This window comes from Octopus bimaculoides, chromosome 18 (assembly GCF_046866305.1).
Source record: "Octopus bimaculoides isolate indiv1 chromosome 18, ASM4686630v1, whole genome shotgun sequence".
Lineage (NCBI taxonomy): Eukaryota > Metazoa > Mollusca > Cephalopoda > Octopoda > Octopodidae > Octopus > Octopus bimaculoides.
This window is the reverse complement of record NC_142945.1, coordinates 27,419,486-27,436,075: the sequence shown is the minus strand read 5'-3', so window position 1 is coordinate 27,436,075 and position 16,590 is coordinate 27,419,486. Positions and strand designations below refer to the sequence as shown.

The 16,590-nt window shown below is 37.3% G+C and overlaps 1 protein-coding gene across 1 annotated transcript in view; it reads right to left on the bottom strand.

Moving 5' to 3' along the window:
• LOC106872047 (vacuolar protein sorting-associated protein 37A) overlaps positions 1 to 16,590 on the bottom strand; it is a 56,587-nt gene that overhangs the window by 26,876 nt on the left and 13,121 nt on the right. The window contains exons 2-4 of the mRNA XM_014918886.3: positions 14,367 to 14,441; positions 4,730 to 4,844; positions 2,889 to 2,971 (exon numbers count right to left, since the gene is read on the bottom strand). Of these exons, the coding sequence (XP_014774372.1) occupies positions 2,889 to 2,971; positions 4,730 to 4,844; positions 14,367 to 14,441 (273 nt within the window). The remainder of the gene's footprint in view (positions 1 to 2,888; positions 2,972 to 4,729; positions 4,845 to 14,366; positions 14,442 to 16,590) is intronic.

The window sequence follows — 16,590 nt, the reverse complement described above, 5'->3', positions numbered from 1 at the left end:
GAGATTGAAACCTGGAAAAGAATGGTAGGGAGGCAGACACCAATAATACCAATAAAAATAAGAAAAATTTAGGAATATAATCTATAGAAGAAATTATCGGAGTGGGAAGAAGTGAAAAGCAGGATGGTTAGGAGGGGCATGAAAACCTTTTATGAGTTCATGGGTGGATTCCTATGGTAAGGTATTGGGACACTCTGCAGTGAAGCCCCATAGGCTACTGTAAACAGTAGAAAGGGGCTGTTGGGGAGGGGAAGGAAATACCTACGGGGTGGGGGATGGGGACTAAACTACTTCTTCCTTTCCTTCCCTTTTGCCTTCTATTCGTTTTCTTCCATCTCCTTCCCTTTCTCCCTCTTATCATTATCCATATCTACCCTCTTGATTCCCCCCTATCACATAATTTCTTCCCCACAGACCCATCCTGCATACACACTGTTAAGTGTTTTTCCTTTTTACTTCCTCCTGGTACTTTCATAACAACAAAGTCTGACAAATACACAATGCTTCAAGAGAACTACAATATGATATTGTGTAACATTTTAAAGGAAGCATTTTTGAGAAATGTGATTGAATAATACTTTAAAAATAAAAAAAAAAAGAACAGGTTTTACTTTTATGCTGCTAGAAATATATTTCCTCTTCATTTTAATTTAACCCATTGCTTCTTTGTTTTGTATTATTTATATTTTAACAAATGCTTCATAATATATTCTCAGAAATATATCTTCAAAGTGAATATACATTATAGCTTTTGAAATAACATGAAAATGATTTCAAAGACATAAATTTCCCGTGAGAATATTAATGCTTAACATATTACAAGATTACAAAATGAAAGCAGGAAAGTATATAATGTAGTATTATAACGACAAAAGTAGTTATTTACAATTAATATTAATACAATTATATAAGGCAGCAAGCTTGCAGAATCGTTAGCATGCCATGCTGAGTGGCATTTTGTCCATCTTTATGCTCTGAGTTCACATTCGACAAGGTTGACTTTGACTTTCATCCTTTTGGGGTTGATAAAATAAGTACCAGTTGATCACTGGAGTTCGATGTAATTGACTTGCCTCCTCCTCTGAAACTGCAGGCTTTGTGCCAAAATTTGAAACCAATATTGATACAATTATGAAGATAGTGGGTTGACATGCTTGGGAGAGATGTGGAAAAATTTTTTTGTAGTATTACATTCTGGATTCAAATAACTAAAAGTTAACTTTTGTCTTTCATTTCCAAGGGTCAATACAATAAGTACCAATCAAGTACCCTTTCCCCCAAATTGTTGGGCTTGTGCTTACCTCAGACATTACTATTAATACAATTAGGGCAAATAATAAATCTACTTTTGATGTTTTCTTTACATGTGGTTAGTAATTTGCCTATTAACCATTTAAAATGGTGAAACCCATCCAGTGTTCAGCATTCAACTTTACCTTTCATCTTTTAGGGTTAATAAAAAAAAGGACCCAACTATGGCAGTGGATTGGTGGAACTATGAGAATACTGGAAAGGGTGGCTTGTAGTATATGTTTTGAGTTCAAATCCTGCTGTGGGTAACCTGATTTAACACCACCACCACATGTCATCAACTTGGATTTTTACATGTAGTGTAGATCTAAACCTGAAACCATGTGGTTCTAAAGTGAGTTTCTCAACCACATGGTCAGTCCTGAAACAGTAAATATCTAGGAAAATGATGAAACTGAAGTATAGTAGTTTACTTACTGTCTCAATCTAAAGGACTAAAGTAAATTTTATGATAATCTTTCAATGGCTAGTCTCTTAGCTTGTAGCTACTAAGCATATGTAATTATCATTATTTAGCATGTTTAAACGAGCTATTAATTTTACAAAGCCAAATATAAGTCAAAGCTAACTACACTTATTTACAACTATCAGATTACAAAACTTTTTCATTAAGGTTGTTAGGAATCCATTATTCTTTTGTCTAAGTGAACACAGTTGTCTTTCTTGCATCTCTTGATAATACGAGGGTTGGCTGAAAAGTTCATAGGTTGATCAAGATGCTCTCATGGAATGTGACCAAAAGGGGGTTTATTTTTTAACATGCCAAGTTCATTGTGCAGAATATTATCAACTCTCTTGTGGGATATGCTAACAGCACTGGCTATTTGATTTATAGTCAATTGCCTGTCCTCCATCACCATGTGGTGAACACGATCAATGTTTTCCTTGGTGGTGGCAGTTGCAGATGTCCAGACCTTGGATCATCTTCAAGACTCTTCCTTCCCCTCCTAAATTCAGCTGCCCACTTTTTCACTGTTGACAAAGCTGGAGCATCATCCCCTAATGCAGCAACCATGTCCTTGGGGGCTAAACCCTTTTACTGCAGTTATTTGAAAACACCATGAAGCCAAATTTTGTCTATTTTCAAGAGAAGTCACAGCTGACTTCTTTGAACAGTCAGTTTATCTAGAAAGAAACAATGCAGCTATTAATGAGGAGAGTTGAAATGAATGCATGCAAGATTTCACAGCTCTAGCATCTCTCCTCCATAGTCAGCTTATGAACTTTTCAGCCTAAACTCGTATATGCTAGAAGAAATTTTTTTTTTTTGGTGAATTCAATTTTTCATATCAACCCAAACTGAGACTTTCTCATTCTATGATACAACACCTCCCACTTTAAGGTATTCCTAATTTATGTCAGAAGCTATTATTAATAATCTTAAATTTCCCCAAATTCATTTAACACCTAGGCAGTATCTTTCATCAGGGGGTTAGCAACAAATTCTCAGTTGGCTCCCCTACAATCACTGTAGATCTTCCTTCTCTTGTCCTGTTGCACAAATAAACTAACAATGTTACAATATATAAAAGATGTAAAATTGTAAAGAATACTAGGTATTTATGTAGTTTACTTACAATGGTACAAGAATTGGAGGATTCTTGTTGAATTCTTCAATTATAGATTGTATCACAAGACCCAGGTTACTATGCATGGTAAACTAAACAAGGAGAAATAACAATATTAGTATTAAGGATATGCTTATGCAGTGATAAAGATAGTAAAGTATAAATGTTAAACTCAAAAAACATAAACTGAAGCTAATGGAATAGTAATTATACACTGATGTATTTGAACTCATGTCCTTATCTTGGTGGTCACAATGTTTAAGTCTTAAGCATTCACATTGTTCTGTCAAAAGTAATACTTATTTATTTACGTTGCTTTGACTTTATCATGCATTATCTTGTAGCTGTGAGATTTTTATGAGGTAACTGTTAATTTTTAGAATGGTATTGTAGGGTTGGTGTGAGAGGCCAGATCTAGCCAGTTTAATATAAAACAAGTAGAATATTTTAGCTGGATATGGCTAATTTAAATGCTTCAGGGTTAAGCCAACATGTCCTCAAGCACTCTTCAGGTGCCTGTTGTATTCAGTAATGTTCTCAAAATTTCAAACTGAACCCTTTATCAAGTCCATGGATGGGACAGATTGTTCTCATGCTGTTGTCCACAACAAGAATATTCATGTATTACTTTACTCTCCTGCATGTGGTGCTATTTGCTTGTTCTATTGATACTATTTGCATGACTCCATTTGAGAATTATTGAGGTTTTTGTTCATGGAGTCAGTGGAGGTTTAGTATGAGATGTCTAGGTTGCGCAGGAATGATGTGGAAGGTTCAGTAATGAAAAGTGGCACCGTCTGCATAGTAATGAGTTTTACTGGAGGTAATGATCAGTAGGTTGTTGATGTCGAGAAAGAAATTTTGTTTGGAGACATAACTGAATCTTGAGAGACATCAAAGTTATTATAATGTGCAGCTAAGAGGGAGCTCGATCAGAATACACCACAATGGAAGGAATAGACTGATTAGAAAATAGTATTGTAGTAATATGACATGTTATTAATATGTGAAGTGGCTACATAACTGCATTGATTGAGTGCAGTGTGATGAGTTTGACACAATGGAGAAAATCAGGCAAGTTTTCCATTGTCTATGAAAGGTTTGATAAACTATTTGTAAACAATGAATTTCAGTTTGGACTGAAATGTAAGGTATTTTCTTTGGGAAAGTTGAGCTGTCATTATGACAGCAAAACTTACATTCTTGATTTGAAAAACAAATGTACAGTACACATACACGTATGTGTATATTTACATGTAATAAATTCCAGAGAAAAATATTACATTCAGGAAAAAAAGCTATAGTGTACTGCAGACTATATTTGTAGATTTTAAACCAACACTGGAAGTATAAACAGATGTAGACACTTTGCTTTATATACATATATCCGTGAGGTTTATTTAACTGTATGTACACTGTCTGAACATTCTGTATTGGGTAAAAATCTAAAAATATATTTTGTAATACAGTATAGTTTTGAAACAAAATACTTTTAGTGTATTAGTAATTTAATAATTGAACTAGTACAATTAATCAGTCCAATTTACTTAAGCCCTGAGTAATGGATTTAAAAACCAATCACTGTGTGGACTGTTAAAGAAGATAATCAATCACTGATGAAACCCTGACTGAGGATTAAAACTAGTCCACACAGTTTCTTTTTCTGTCCATAAAGATACCACAAAGATATTGTCTACGTCTTTCTATTACATACAATGTTGGCTAATGTCATAGTCTACAGTACAATATAGCAGTGAAATAAACTTGGTTGATGCGCAAGTAATTTATTAGAAAAATAATAAGAACAAATAGAAAAAAATAATATCAAAAAAATAAGAACAGTAACCTACATCATTTAATGAAGGACATCCCACAACTTTTGATTGGGAATCCACCCAAGGGTGTTTGGCAGGAGGTTGTATAGTAACAACTGGTTTCTCCTGTGGAAACTGGGGTGGCAGAGATCTGGAAAAGAAAGATTTTAAACCTTTCAAAAGACTTATTTCAATAAAACATATATACTAATAGTTATACCTGTGAAAGGAAAATATTAGAATTAGTAGAGTCTAGTGAAATCTATTACCACAAGAATATTTAATTAAATCAACATAAACCAGTGCAGAACCTGTGTCTTCCTTGTTTTTTTTCATTCAACTACCATGGTGGTTAAATATACTTTCAAATTTGCTGCCCACTTAGCATCCAAATCCATGCTACATACTCTAAGTAAATCTCCTCCACTTTGCCAGGCTCACATTTCCCGTGTGAAAGAACCTCCAATTGTTTCAACTAACAAAGCCATCAATTCCCACAATGTCCCTTTGATTATCCTCAATGTGCCCCAGAAACAGCCTATAACCCTCACCAATTTCTTCAATCTCTTACATTCTGTAAGGATATAACCTGGTCTTTGGAAACAATACTCTATACCACTCTTACAAAGGGCAATATCTCTGACTGAGCCATCAGTCCTCTTGTCACACTTCCAGCATATCAAACATGACAGTCACTTGTTAATAACCACTCTCACAAAAACTTTAAATTTCACAATCTCTTCATGGACCACCAGTAAGGCTTTCATAGAGCCAAATCTACAGAAGACTGACTCTTGTATGTTACTCAGAGTGGGATCTTGCTGACAATGAAGTTGAAAATAATACTACTGCACTTGACATCAACAAAGCTTCTAGCTGTGACTAGTACAAGAATCTCCTTAGCAAAACAGCTCACCAATGGGCACCCTTCATTGCTCATCTATTGGACCAGTGGGCCTACAGTTAGACGACACTGTTGTGACATGTATTAAAGGAGCTCTCTTTAAACCACTTTATCATCAACTCTGGTATATCCCATACACTTCCTCTTCTACGTTAACCACCAATTTGCCATCACCTAAGTAAATACAGATGATATTATCCTTCACTGCTCACCAACTTTCTATACCTAAACATAGTCCACATGCAACCTAGATGCTACATACTAAACTTCTCTGAATGAAAACATCACAAGCCTTCTCTAATAGAGTCATGGCAGTCTTGTTTCTTTCAATAGTACAAAGATGCAATCCCTACACATCTCAAGAAAACATTATCATATGCTACTTCTGCTAAACATGAACAGTATGCAACTAGATCTTTGAAGGCCACTACAAATGGGCCTCTCTCTCTCTCTCTCTCTTTGATTATTGTCTTAACTTTACATGTGTAAGGGATCATTTTCAAGGTGGAGTGAGTAAATGAAAGTATGTATCATATACTGAGTATTTATGACTTCAGAGCATATCTGCCTGGTGAATCTAGTGTAGCAAGTGGAGTGTTTCATACTTTCCCCACACCATGAATATTTCTTTATCATCTCTCTCTCTCTCTCTCTCTCTCTCTCTCTCTCTCTCTCTCTATATATATATATATATATATATATATATATATATATAGGGAGAATTCACAAAAAAACAACAGACGAAGACAGGTGGTGTAGACAGCAAATGGATGTATTAGTATAACGCTCGGGGAATGAGAAAGTCTTTAACGTTTCGAGCCTACGCTCTTCAACAGAAAGGAACAAAGAAAGAAACAAGGAGAGAGAAAAATGTGTGTAGTGGTTAGCGATCTATCATGGCGAATGCCGGACAGAAGGGTCACACAGGAGAGTTAAGAAGAAGGGGAGATAACAAAGTGGTAGTGATCCCAAAACGAAGGTGCATGTGTGTGTGTGTGTGAGAGAATGCTGACCATGTGTGTATGTAGGTGTGAAGGTGTGAAAATGTGAGGATGGGAATTGGTCAGTGCTGGTGTGTGTGTGGTGATGTGTTGTGTGATATGGTGTAGCGTGACGTGATGTGATGGTGTTGAGAGGTAGGGGAGGCGAGAGTGGGGAAAGCACGGGTGGGGTGTGGGTTAGGCTGAGGGTGGGGGTAGAGGTAGGGGTATGTGAGTAGGCAGAGGTTGGGGGTATGTGGGTAGGTAGAGGGTGGGGTAGAGGTGGAGTATTGCAAGAGGGTGTAGGGGTGGGGTGTAAGGGATGGGATGGGAAGGTGGGGTAGGAGTGTGTAGGGGTGGGGTGGGCTTATGAGAGAGGGTTGACAATTTAGAGAAAAACCACTATTAAATAATTCAAATCATAAAATCCTTATTATAAAGATCAATAAAGTACATAAAAGGATAATTAGTAAATGGTATAAAATGGCTAATTTCTATCTCATTATTCCATAATTTTTTATTTACGCCGTATTTTCACGCGATATATTTCTTATAAATGCTAAGTTCTACGTATTACGTTTAAAATTTTAGTTTACAGCGATTCTTCAATAATATAAGTTATATATATATATATAAGTATATATAATGAGAATTTACAAAAAAACAAGATGAAGACGGATATGTAAACAACAAACAGATGTATTAGTTTAATGCTCGGGAAGGTGTATATACATGTGTGTGTGTGTGTGTGTGTGTGTGTATGTAGATATGTATGTGTATGTATATATATGTATGTGTGTGTATATATATATATGTGTGTGTGTGTGTGTGTATAGGCGCAGGTGTGGCTGTGTGCTAAGAAGCTTGCTTCCCAACCACATGGTTCCGGGTTCAGTCCCACTGCGTGGCACCTTGGACAAGTGTCTTCTACTATAGCCTTTGGCCGACCAAAGCCATGTCAGTGAATTTGGATGATGGAAACTGAAAGAAGTCTGTCCTATATAGTTATTTATGTGTGTGCATTTGTGTCTGTCTTAGTCCCCACCACCACTATTGCTTAGAAACCAATGTAGGTGTGTTTATGTCCCCATAACTTAGCGTTTTGGCAGAAGATATTGATAGAATAAGCACCAGGCTTACAAAGGTACTCCAGCATGGCCCCACTCAAATGACTGAAACGTTCGGATGGTGCTTTTTACGTGCCACTGGTATGGGGAGCCAGTCAGGTGGTACAGGCAATGACCCACGCATGAAAAGAGCTTATTGTGTGCCAACAGCACGGGAGCCAGTCAGGCAGCATTGGCTTAGCCACAACTACAATTTCCATTTGATTTTATTTTGATTTTACTTGACTCAACAGGTCTCCTCAAGCACGGCATGTTGCCTGACAATTCAAAGGTACTGGTTATGCGACACTGGTGTAGGCTATGAGTGTGATCTCACTTTACTTGCCGGGTCTTCTCAGTCACAGCATATCTTCAGAGGTCTAGGTCTTTCGTCATTGCCTCTGTGAGGCCCAACATTCAAAGGTCATGCTTCACCACCTCATCTCATGTCTTCCTGGGTCTCCCTCTTCCATGGGTTCCTTCCACTGTTAGGGAATGACACTTCTTCACACAGCTTTCCTCATCCATACGCAGCACATGACCATATCAGCGCAGTTGTCTCTCTTGCACACCACATCCGATGCTTCTTATGTCCAATATTTCTCCCAGGGCGCTTACATTCTGTCGTGTGTGCACACTAACATTATACATCCAGCAGATCATACTAGCTTCATTTCTTTCAAGCCTATGAATTTTTTTAATACTTGTTTATGGTATATTTATACCTGTAACGATATTTTTCAACTACTATTTTCATATTCTTATTACTTGCTCTGGCTGTTTTTTATGAATGTGATGAATCTTTATTAGAAATCATTCTTTCTCTCTTTTTGGACTTCTCAAAAAGTTTCAATTGTTCTTTTCAGACTTATTTTTTCCTATATCATCATCATCGTTTAACGTCCGTTTTCCATGCTAGCATGAGTTGGACAATTTGTATATATATATATTATAACTTCAGGCTGACCAAAGCCTTGTCAATGGATTTCGTACATGGAAACTGAAAGACTCACATATATGTGTGCCTGTGTCTTGTGTTTGTACTCCCACCATTGCTTGACAACTGATGTTGCTGTGTTTACATTCCCATAACTTAGCAATTCAGCAAAGGACACTGATAGAATAAGTACTAGGCTTACAAAGAATAAATCCTGTGGTCGATTTGTTCGACCAACAGTGGTGCTCCAGCATGGCTGCAGTCACATGATTGAAACAAGTAAAATAAAAAAAACTATGCCATTTTAATCCCAAGCAAGGCTGGGTATCTCTGGAGCCTGGTGTAGCCATCTGGTTTCACCAGTCCTCAGTCAAATCGTCCAACTCATGCTAGCATGGAAAGCAGATGTTAAACGATGATGATGATATATATATATATATATATATATATTTGTGTGTGCGTATCTTTTCCTTTACATGTTTTAGTCATTTGACTGCAGCCATGGTGATGAACCACTAATTTTACAGGGAATTAAACACACCAACACTAGTTGTCAAGCAGTGGTGGGCGACCAACACAGACGCACATGTGTATACAATGGGCGGATCTTTTTTAAAACGGGGGCCACATTTTTCATTAACGAAACACTTTGAAACTTGGAACACTGGTAGAATGTGTCATATAAAACATCTTTTTCTCTTAGTCTTCTTAAAAAAAAAAAGAAATCCATAAGTTATTCCATGTTAAAGTTGTCATATTTCTGTAATTTCAACCAATCACTGACGTCCATTCAGCCGATATACATTAAGTGCCGACTACATAAACAAACGATTCTGAAACAATTAACCCTAACCCTAGAATTAGGGTTAGGGTTAGGGTTAAAGCAAATTTAAAATGAAAAAAGCAAATAAAACGAAGGTATGGAGATTAAATACGCTTTACATCGCTTAATCAGCTAAAGGAGTAAATATAAACAACTGAATACTTGTCAGCAATTGGTTGAAATTATCGAAATAAGACAATTTTTTACATGAAATAAATTCGAATACAAAAATATTTTTCTGTTCTATAACACAAAATAGATAAGTATACGAAGTTTGAAAGTCTTTCCGTACAAAAAACACTACGTAAAACATTAATGAAAAATGTGGCCCCCGTTTTAAAATAGATCCCAATGGGCTATTTTCAATTTCCATCTACTAAATCCAGTTACGAGGATTTGGTCGGCCTGAGGCTATAATAGAAGACACTTGCCCAAGGTGTCACGCAGTGGGACTGAACCTGGAACTATGTGTTTGGGAAGCAAGCTTCTTAATACGGCCATGCCATATATGTATGTATATTTGTTAATTTTCTTTTTCAAATATTTTTCTAATCTAATACAGGTTTGATAAACATAGGCTTTGCTGTTCACTTTTATGTCCATTTCACCATATATATATGTATGAGTGTATATACACGTACATGCAACGTATGCATATATAGAAGTAGAAAAGTACAAGATCACTTTGATAAAGGGAGAAATTGTAACCAACAGTGTCTTGTATGTACTATATTTTCAACAATCCAGGAGAAAACTAAACTAAAGAACAAGAAGTCCTTGATCAAATATGCCTTTATCATGGTTATGTGCCACAATATTAATATTTAAGCCTGCTGTGAAGTTTTTATCACAAACTTAGTGATCATTAAAAATTACTATTATTGATTTTTTAATGTAGGCACAGTACATCAGATAATTATATTTATTCATGTAAACATTTGTATGTTTCAAAACAAGTATAATCTTGTTGCAGACAGAATGCATAGTATTAATGAAGGTTTATGTAAAGAACAGTTGTCAATCTAGTATTAATATAATACAAATTAGTTTACACACACACACACACATATATATATATATATATATATATATATATATTTATACTAAACAACATTTTTATACATAATATATGTTATTATGTACTCAACAGAATAGCAGGATGAAGTGGAAACTGAGAAGCACTAAAAATAAACAGCAATAACAAGTGTGAAACAAGTCTTTCTCTTATTTATTTTGCCATGTCTAAAACTTAAAAGTTTTATTGCACAACACATGTTTTAAACAAAGAGCTATACTTTAGTACAGTGAATTTTTAGTTTTAAGCAGTATTTGGTCTAAAGAAAAGTTTTTAATGTTTAAATTCCACACACACTCAATTTTATATATATGTTGGTTTCAAATTATGGCACAAGGCCAGCAATTTTAGGGAAGGGGTTAAGTTGATTCGACCCCAGTAATTCAACTGGTACTTATTTTATCGACCCCAAAAGGATGAAAGGCAAAGTCAACCTTGGTAGAATTTGAACCAACAGAGCTGGTGTACTAAGGATTCTGCCAGCTCACCACCTTTATATATATATAATCATAAATATACAGGGATTAGCATGAGTTGCTTCTCCAACATATTGAAAATTTAGAAATAGCAGTCAAAGAACTACTGATTCCAAACTACAAATTTTTTTTTCTCTAACGGATGGCGATATTTATGGCACACACAGAACAAAAAACAGAAGAGAAAAGCAAAAACAAACCTGCCTTTAGTTAATTGGGTACGACGTTTCACGGTTAAGGGTATGAAGTTACCCTATTCTGATCTTCAGCCTCAATATTCTAATAAATTTGAAAGTGTCTAATAAAATTGGCAAAATTGTTAATTATTAATTTTATTACTAATTGACGATTCCCTGCCCTATATCTGTATATATATATATATATATATATATATATATATATATATATATATATATATACAAACACACACACACACATATATATATATATATCATCATCATCATCATTTAACATCCACCTCTCTATGCTTGCATGGGCATGGAGTTTGTTGAGGCAGATTTTCTATGGCCAGTTACCCTGCCTGTCTCAAACCCTCACTTGTTTACCAGCAAAGAAATATTTTCCCATGCCCAGACATACATGTTTTTTTACAGAAAACTGGAAATGAAAAACACCATTTCTATGGCAGTAATGCTTGTTCGCAACCATCATGTGATGTCAAGGCAAGAGTACGGGCCGCCGGCTGGCCGACCGTTTCCCCGAACACCTAAGGGATGTTCGGCTAGGTTCGGACTCCCCCGTCGGCCGTCACTTCCAACTGGCCAACCACTCTTCCTCTAACATCTCCGTTTTTGGCCTCGCCCTGCACCATGGGTCCACTCCCTCGCGACTCCACCTGGAGAAACGCTACATTTTCAACCTTAATTCTTCTTTCCCCTTCGGACTCAACGCAGCCCTCTCTTCCTTATGGCTCTCCCCTTTACGTCCCTTCAACACTTTTCTTTATTTTTTATTTTTATACCCCCCCCGTCCCCTTTACATTATATCCATTATTCTCTTGTTATTACACTCACTACTTTTTTCCACTTTTTATCTCACCCCTACCTACACGCACACATACCCACACACAAAAAATACACGCACCCATACACACACATGTAAGCACACCTACCCCCAACACACCACACACACACATGCACTCACACGCTCAGACTCGCCCACACACTTATACAAACGCACATACACACGTCCACTTGCGCATACACACACACGCTAACAATCACGCAAACATACACACACACACCCAAACATACACACCCTTTCACACATAACCCACATATACCCCCATTCACACATACCTCCCACACACCTGACAACCCATACATACCCCCATTCACACATACCTCCCACACACCTTACATATATACCGCCCACATACATGACAAACATACATACGCGCCCTCACACACACATAGCCGAACGCACATATACACACACACACCCATATGTATGCGCACGCCTACATACACAGCTGCATACACATGCACACACATACACACAGGAGTGCACACACAAAATAACACACATACCTGGCACACATACGCATGCACACACATACACAACACACATACACATATACACACACGCACACACACCTCTCACATACACAATACTCACTCACATACATAACACACACGCACGCACGAAAACATACACAATATACACATACACGCACGCACAAAAAATATACACACACGCGCACACGGAAACACACATACAGACACACACACACCCGTACTTAACACTCACAATCCCACACACCCACACTACACACAGACACGCATACAATCACACACACATGGGCATAAACAACACACGCATGCACACACACGTACACAGCAACGCACATACACACAACATACACATACACACAAACACACACGCACGCACAGAAAACATACACATACACACACGCGCACATACAAAATACACACACACACGTACACGTACCCAACACCTACAACCCCCACACAAACACGAACACACACACTCAAATAACCACCTGTTGACCTTCTACCTACACTGTCTATAGCGTCCACTAACCAGTCCTGCTACTAATTTCTTCCACTACGTCATACACACACACACACACACAAACACACTAACAGATAAACCACCAAACCATGCACACACAAACACACACACATACACGTTCTGTTATCACACACACACTCGCAGACTTTCGCACACGCACAGATATTCATCTCCCTTTTTCACTCTCCTGTCTTAGAAAGAACTTTTCCCCCACCACCTCCTCTTCCGGTCTTTTCATAATGTAACCTCGTGGGCATCGGTACCATTTTCCTCTTTCTCCGTTCTTCCATTCTCCGAACTTTCCATCTTTCCGACGAAGGGCTACGCCCGAAACGTCATACACTCTCTCTTTCCTTTCCTGAGCGTCCAATAATACTATCCATATCACGTCCTCACTTTGTTGTTTTTTTTGTTATTGTTTTTTTGAACTATATATATATATATATATATATATATATATACATACATACATACACACAATATAGGTAGAGTAAAATCCAAGCTGTGTCCCCTTGAAGCACATCTGCTTATTCTAGTATTACAATCCAGTATGTAGATGCTGTTGATGTTGCATTGGTGTAAGATACATACTAGAGTTGAAAATTCTGGAAATATTTTCTGCAGAGTTATAATATAGCAAAACAGAAAGTTGGAAATTTTTTTAAGGTATTATTTATTTATCATAACATGTTTCGTTTACTAATAGGAATTACAAGGTTTTACTTGTTAATGCCAGCATGGAAGGTGGACATTAAATGATGATGATGATAAACATGTAAGAAATTTCTAACAGGAATTTTCTTACATGTATATCTAAAACTGCGTAATTCATATTAGCAATGAAACATGTGCAATGGTGAATGAATAATACCAAAAAATTTTCCAGCTTCCTGCTTTGTTTCTCTCTCTCTCTCTCTCCCACACACACACACACAAAATGGACTTCTACAGCCCAAGCTGCTGTGCAATAGGACTGAACCGAAGACTATGTGGTTGGGAAACAAGCTTTACAACAGTGTATTTATACACACACACACACTTTAGGGAAGTGTTAAGAGGTTAATAGCTGAATATTAAACTTGTAATGAAAAAAAAGCTGAATGGATTGGAAGTTTCATTTGTAGAAGTACTATTACACAATGAGGTCAAGTTGCTTGACTAATTAGAGCAGAACCTTGTATAGCTGGCATCCATATGAAGCATGTAGCCAATAATTAATATGATCACGTATAGCTGCTCATTAGTCTCATGGAAACAGTAAAGGAAATTAATGAATAGTTTATAAAAGAGGAGATAAAAGAAAAAACAAGTACTTACACTCGGAGGCAAACATTGGTACTGCCACTAACAAATGACACATGATATTCTACATCTCGAAAAACTTCTTGGATTCTGGAAAAAGAATATGTGAAAGCTTAATTTTTTTCAAACACACACACGTGTGTGTGGTCATTATTTTAATTCTTTTATCTATTTCAGTCATTTGAATGTGGCCATGCTGGAGCACCACCTTGAAGAGTTTCAGTCGAATAAATTTACCCTAGGACTCATTTTTTTTAAAGCCTAGTACTTATTCTATCATCTCTTTTGCTGAACTACTCAGTTACAGGGACGTAAACAGACCAACACTGGTTGTCAAGTGGTGATGGGGAGACAAACACAAAGACACACGCATATAGACATATACAAGTATATATAGCTATATACATATATGCGGGCTTCTTTCAGTTTCCATCTACCAAATCCACTAGAAGGCTTTGGTTGGCCTAAGGCTAGAGTAGTCCCATGCAGTGGGACTGAACCTGGAACCATGAGGTTGGGAAGCAAGTTTCTTACCACACAGCCATGCCAGCACCTATGTCCACTTTTCCATGCTTGTATGAGTCAAATGAAGTTTATTGAGGTAGATTCTTTTATGGTTGGATGCCCTTTATGTTGCCAATGCTCACCTGTCTTCAAGCTAGGTTATATTATCCCATGACCAGACATCTTTCCACAGAATACTGGAAATGAATGATACTGCTTGTATGACACTCACTCACATCTATCATGTTATCTCAAGGCAATGAGACACAAACATACATACACTCACACACACACACACACACAACAGGTTTTTTTTTTTCCCAATTTCTTTCTATCTTATCTAGTCACAAGGCTTTGGTCAACCTGGAGCTATATAACAGAAACCACTCGCCCAAGGGGCCATGGAGTGGGGCTAAACATGAGACAGCTTGGTTTGAAAGCAAACTTCTTAATCACACAGCCACCCATTCTTGCACACACACACACACATAATTATAGATTATATATATAGGCGCAGGCATGGCTGTGAGGTAAGAAGTTTGTTTCCCAACCATATGGTTCTAGGTTCAGTCCCACTGTGTGGTACCATGGGCAAGTGTATTCTATCATAGCTTCAGGCCAACCAAAGCCTTGTGGGTGGATTTGGCAGACAGAATCTGAAAGAAGCCTGTTGCGTGTGTGTGTATATATATATATATATATATATATATATAATGTGTGTGTGTTTGGATTTGTCCCCCCACCATCGTTTGACAACTGATGTTGGTGTGTTTATGTCCCTGAAACTTAGCGGTTCAGCAAAAAGGACCAATAGAATAAGTACTAGGCTTACAAAGAATAAGTCCTGGGGTTGATTTGTTTGACTAAAGGTGATGCTCCAGTATGGCCGCAGTCAAATGGCTGAAATGTGTAAAAGAGAATATCGTGTATTTTTTACTTGTTTCAGTCAGGAGGCTGTGGCCATGCTGGGGCAGCACCACCTTCAAGGATTTTTAATTGAATGAATCAGCTCTAGTACTAATTCTTTTTTTTCAAGCCTAGTACTTATTCTTATTCTATCAGTTCGTTTTGGTGAACTGCTAGTTTACAGGGATATAACACCGGTTGTAAGCAATGGCGGGGCCAAACACAGACACAAAGACACACACTTATAGGAAGGGCATCCAGCCATAAATACTGTGCCAAAACAGACACAGAAGTCTGGTGCAACCTCCTGCCTAGCCAGCCTATGCCAGCATGCAAGGTGGACACTAAACAATGACGTTTTATATATATATATATATATATATATATATATATATATGCACATATATATGTGTGTGTGTGTGTGTGTGTGACAGGCTTCTTTAGTTTCTATTTACCAAATCCACTCACAAGTCTTTGGTCAGCTTGAGACTATAGTGGAAGACACTTGCCTCAGATGCCATGCAGTGGGACTCAATGTGGTTGGGAAGTCAACTTCTAACCACACAGCCATGCCTATATATATATATATATATATATATACATACACACAATGGGCTTCTTTCAGTTTCCATCTACCAAACCCACTCATAAGGCCTTGGTAGCCCTGAGGCTATAGTAGAAGGTAGCCCAAGGTGCCACATAGTGGAACTGAACCTGAAACCATGTGGTTGAGAAGCAAACTTCTTACCACATGGTTTCATATTACTATATTATTCATTTTACTCCTTTATCCCCTACCCACTTCCTTTTTTTTACTTTCTCCTTTTTA